This window comes from Antrostomus carolinensis, unplaced genomic scaffold, assembly GCF_000700745.2.
Source record: "Antrostomus carolinensis isolate BGI_N321 unplaced genomic scaffold, ASM70074v2 scaffold42360, whole genome shotgun sequence".
NCBI lineage: Eukaryota > Metazoa > Chordata > Aves > Caprimulgiformes > Caprimulgidae > Antrostomus > Antrostomus carolinensis.
Genome location: NW_010291426.1, coordinates 4,970 through 10,019, shown reverse-complemented (window position 1 = coordinate 10,019; position 5,050 = coordinate 4,970). Strand labels below are relative to the sequence as shown.

Sequence of the window (5,050 nt, the reverse complement as noted above, 5' to 3'; positions counted from 1 at the left end):
CCAGGTTAGAAATAGGGAAGTACCTTACCTAAGTGGGAATCAGTTTCTCTTTACATAGACCAAGCCAAACTTTCAACCACCACAGAATGAGAACTGGCAAAATGACCAGTCCTCACTAGCATGCATAAAACTTACATTTGTTGATTCAAAGTTAACTGCACATCCAGGTTATTTCATTGGCACATCAGTGCCTGTCTGTGAACACCAACAGTGTGCTGACAAGTCAGACCCAGTATTTCAACTTGGTTATCTTCTCTCCTGTAGTCCCAGATCGAGCAATCGGTTTGAGTATATACAAAATGCTGAGAAAACCTTCCGAGTTCACATGCTTCATCCATCTCTTTCAGTTTGAATTACTGTAGCATGTTCAAAAAATTAGATTTCTTGACAAAAAAAAAAAATCTTGAAACACTTTTTATTGACATTTTAGAATAACCTGAAAATAGACAAAATATGACTATCCATCCATTCAGTGACCAGCACAAGTCTGGCAACAAGACTTAAAGCATTCATGGAAATTTATGAATTTATTAATTTTTTTTTTTAAGTCCTTGGGCCTGATTCTTTATAATCCTTACTTAGCAATTCCCATTTTTCCAAGGGAATACTTGCCAACATAAGAACTACAGATGTTAAGTTTTATTTCTGCTCTTCATAATTCATTTTATTCAACCAAACGATTATGCCAGCAATATGAGCAAGATAAATTTATGCAAACTGCTCCTTCATACCTCAAATGCACATACAAGAGGCAAGAATTCTTCATAGCCCCAAACATTACTGAAACAAAAACTGTAAAAATCTCTGTAAGTAGTGGATGAAGGTGGAAAGCTACAGTATTTTGTTGCCCAGAACGTATTCAACGGTAAGGCTGCAAGAGATAATAATTCATGGTCAATACAGGCTTTTCACAAAGCAGTCAATTCACAGTTATAAAAGTTCTTCATTAAAACCAGATTCATCCTTATAATTTGTCATTCCCTCCCTCTGTGCCCCAGGAGCAATCTCTCTAGATTACAGAGACTAGAATATTTTCTTTTTTTTTCAGAAATTATTACAAATATTACAAATTATTTCCCCTCTTCTTTGCCTTTTAGAGAAGGCTTTCCAAGTCATGGAAGAGCACTTTAATGGGATGCTCAGACACCCTCCAACTTGATGTCATTTCACCATCACAGGATATTTAGTTAGGTATTTAAGAAGACATTGGCTATTATTCCACTGACTACAGAAATAAAACAGTGAGATTAAATTCCTTACCTGTGCTACCAGCTCTTATGCTACTGAATTTCCACGCTTAAAAGTATAACATTTTAGAGTAATTCCAAGACCAAAAATCAAATACTCACATGGGGACCACCAGGCATTGATGGAGCACCAGCAGGACCAGATGGCACTTGAAAAGGATTAGGGGGCGTAGGATATAGTCCTGGAGCTGGATATGATCCTGTGGGTGGAGGAAATGGACCTGGCGGTGAAGGTCCCCACGTTCCAGGTGGAACTGTACCCCATGGTACTGTTGGTGCAGCCCCTGGAGTCTGGGTAGGAGCGGAATATGGCCCCGGGGGTGGATATGGCATGCTAGGTGCAGGATACTGCCCTCCCATTGTTGGTCCCCATGCTCCAGAGGGCATGGATCCCCATGGCCCAACAGGAGCAGGAGGTGCAGCTGGCTCTGTTGGACCACCATAAGGTCTTGGAAGCTCTGGAAAGGGCATATTTGGTGGAGGATATTGCCCTGGTGGGACAGGACCTGGCACAGTTGGGGGTGGATATGGACCACCAGGAGGAGGGCAAGAGGGTCCAGTAGGAGGAGGAGGAAATGGAGCAGGCGGTCCAGGGGGCATTGAAGGATACATTCCTGTTGGTGGAGGGCCGAATGGCACGCTGGAGGCGGATGTATTTGGTGGCAGTCCGGTTGGCGCCGTAGGAGGAGCGCTCGGGTTGTTCCAAGGATTTGAAGTTGGCCAACCCTGAGGTGGTTGACCAGGTTGTTGACCAGGTTTTGTACTGCTCACTTTGGAGGTTTTAGCAGGTGATTGATCTGGTAAAGCATCTGCCAACTAAAAGATAAAAGCATCAGTGAGGATATAAAACACCTCCTGGACTTAACTAGTTGTAGACATTCACCCACCACACGTGTAAGTTTCAGTTGCTAAAATGGAAGGGAAGAGAGAGCTCTCTGCTGCTGCACAGAGATGATTACATTCATTTTTGTGCAGCTTCTCTGGTTAAGGTAGAAGAGGCATTTCTGACATGCTGCAGTTAGAAAACCCAAAGATAAAAGGTGACCTACCACACACAGCAATGAGCAATTTCAACGCAAATCCAGAAGGAAAAGGTTTTCCTACATTTCCATAACTATTCTGACACTAAAACACAACTCCTTTGCTAATATCACAGCAGAAAAGAACCCACAAGACACACAACAGCTCCCTATGTTTAGTCCAGGGATTGTGTCATCTACTCAAAAAGGAAAACACCACAACTGCACCTCAGGGAGGAAATCTGCCTCTCAGCTGTAAGTCCCCCTCCTTCTTGAAAAGGTTTGTCAGCTTTTAGAATGAAGTAACACAACTGGCTGATCTTCAGGAAAGAAAAACTGTTACTTACCGAAAAATCATCAGTTCCAGACATTTTGCTGAAAAGTAAGGTAAGATAAAGTGAAATTTGTTGAAAAAAAAAATTAAATTAAAAAAATAAATGTATTTCAAGCAAGAGTTCATGAGACAAACTCTACACGTGTCTCATTCAAACCACAGTGAGTGTGGCAGCACCTCTTAGGGATGGCTTTGTTTGAATGACTCTGTCCCACACAAATACTTTCCTCTTGATAATCTTCTCATGAAGAGGAAATTCTTCAGCCTCTACCTGTCTCATCTCAGACAGGATCAAAACATAATGGAAATGGGTCACATTACACTAAGAAAAATAATTCAAATATTCATAAGCAGCAGGCAGCCAACCCAGACAGCGATGCCTGGAAAGTAATCAGGGTCTTTTCTAAACTGGGACTCGGAAAAGTTACAGCAGGCTGCTTGCAGGTGATGTTCATGCACCTAAACCAAACCATGATTAAATCCCCATGCAGATCTTCTTGTCAGAAATAAAAGAACTGTAGTTTGTTGATGTTTTATCCTCCAATTATTTCAGAACATATTAAAGGTAGTGTATGCTGTTATTCACTTCCAGTGACCCCAGCTAGCTAGCTTTAACTGAAAGTAGACATGGCAAAGGTGTCATTAATGCATCTCTAACTTCTCACCTCTCAACACTGACAAGAAACACTGAAAATAAGGACCAGGGAGTCATGTGCAATCTGTTCATGAAGGAAACTGCTGCACTCAGAGCTTTCCAGAGCTTCACCACAATTAAACTGCCAATCTTTATTAGCCACACAAAAGGGCAGCGGTCACAAACCTGAAGTGAGATCCATTTTGACTAACTGACAACAAGTAATGACTAGAGGTGAAGAACTCTTGAAAAGATGACCAAGAGCAGGTGAAACAGGTGGACATGCCCCTGTGCAGCCAGAGGGTTTTAGGATAAAGTGTAGGAGATAGAGAAGAATGTAAAAGAAGAAAAAAAATGCAAAAATATAAGTCACAAATACTACTGCCAAGTTGACCCCCACAAAACACAATCCTTGTTTTTCCTTGTTGATGGTGAAGACCTGGAGTTTAACAGAGACTGGTCTCAGGCATGGGGGTTTGTACAGGTAACCTGTGACAAATGGGTTTATAAACTGCATTAGATTACAAATTACATCATGCAAATAATGCACATACAAACTAGAGTCTTCTCTGAAACTGAACTGTAAATTTATTACTATCTACACCATTTCCTAATCTTAAGACAGTGCTGGGTCAGAACAACGAGCTGTTGAGCTCAACATCCCATTTCACCTCCAGGGAAGAACAAGCACAGGGATGACACTCACCCCAACACTTCCATGACTCCCAGCTCAGACACTTCCTCAGTTTTAGGCATTTTTCTAGGGAATAACAACCCTCAAATAACTTATTTTCCACAAACACATCCAGTTCCCCTGCTTTACCTACAACATCCATGGGCAAGGAACTCAACAGGGTTGGTATTTGTTTCACAAAAAGGCATCTTCTTTTTTGTTCTAAACCTGGATCTTACTAGTTTCCATTGTTGCTCCTTCATTCTTGCAGCTGAGGAAATCAGTAAGTCTATTCTTATCCACCCTGCCCATCCTGCTCCTTATTCTACAGATTATTTTTTTACCATTTTCTTGTAGCTGTTCCTTCTCCAGGCTGAGCTGCAGCTTATTCCACTGACCCTTGTGCAGCAGCTATTCCACACCTTTGATTATTCTCACTGCCTCTCTTTGAGGCTGTTCCAATTCTTTTGTATCTTTTGAGATAAATAACAAGGAAAAGAGACACACAGAATTCAAGATGTGGGATAACCACTGATTTATACAGTTTCATAATTATGTTCTGGTTTGTCCTCTATTTCCTTCTTAATACTTCTTAATGTTTCATCTGCTTTTTGATCACTACTGAACTGACACTTTTCTGGCAGTATTTCATTCCTCAGTGTTAAGGGTCAGCCCATCATTTTAGATACGAAATTATATGCACTGCTCTACATTTATCTACTCTGAATTACATCAGATTTATTGTCATGGAATTATATCTGCCATTTTATTACCCAATCCTTACTTTCCTGAATGGCTGCATATCAACAAGAGACTGCTCATCTCATTTCCCAAGTTATTTATGACCACATCGAGCAACCCAGACCCCTGTGGAAACACAGTGAACTTCTCAAGTTACCTCTAATAATTTAAATAAACCTTTTAAGAAATACATGTCTACAAAGTTTGCGCTCTGGTGGAAATCAGTGGCCAAGTGCCTGAATCCAAAGGTTTGTTAAAGCTCCAACATCAGTTTCTAAGAGCAGGAGTTCCTTCAAGTAAGTTAAAAACACCTGAATCTTTGTACCAGATGAGTTACACTGTTCAGATCAGTGAACATCTGTTTAAAGTTGAGAAACCATCAGGAAAGTGGTTTCTGCTCCT

General features: G+C 40.9%; 1 protein-coding gene across 1 annotated transcript; it reads right to left on the bottom strand.

Annotated features, from left to right (window-relative positions):
• Positions 1–352: 352 nt before the first annotated feature.
• MAPK1IP1L (mitogen-activated protein kinase 1 interacting protein 1 like) lies at positions 353–2,638 on the bottom strand. Its single transcript, XM_010176225.1, has 3 exons — positions 2,614–2,638; positions 1,350–2,063; positions 353–871 (listed from the first exon to the last, which is right to left on the bottom strand). Exons 1-3 carry the CDS (start codon positions 2,635–2,637, stop codon positions 860–862), a joined length of 750 nt encoding a protein of 249 aa, XP_010174527.1. The 5' UTR covers position 2,638; the 3' UTR covers positions 353–859.
• Positions 2,639–5,050: the final 2,412 nt, after the last annotated feature.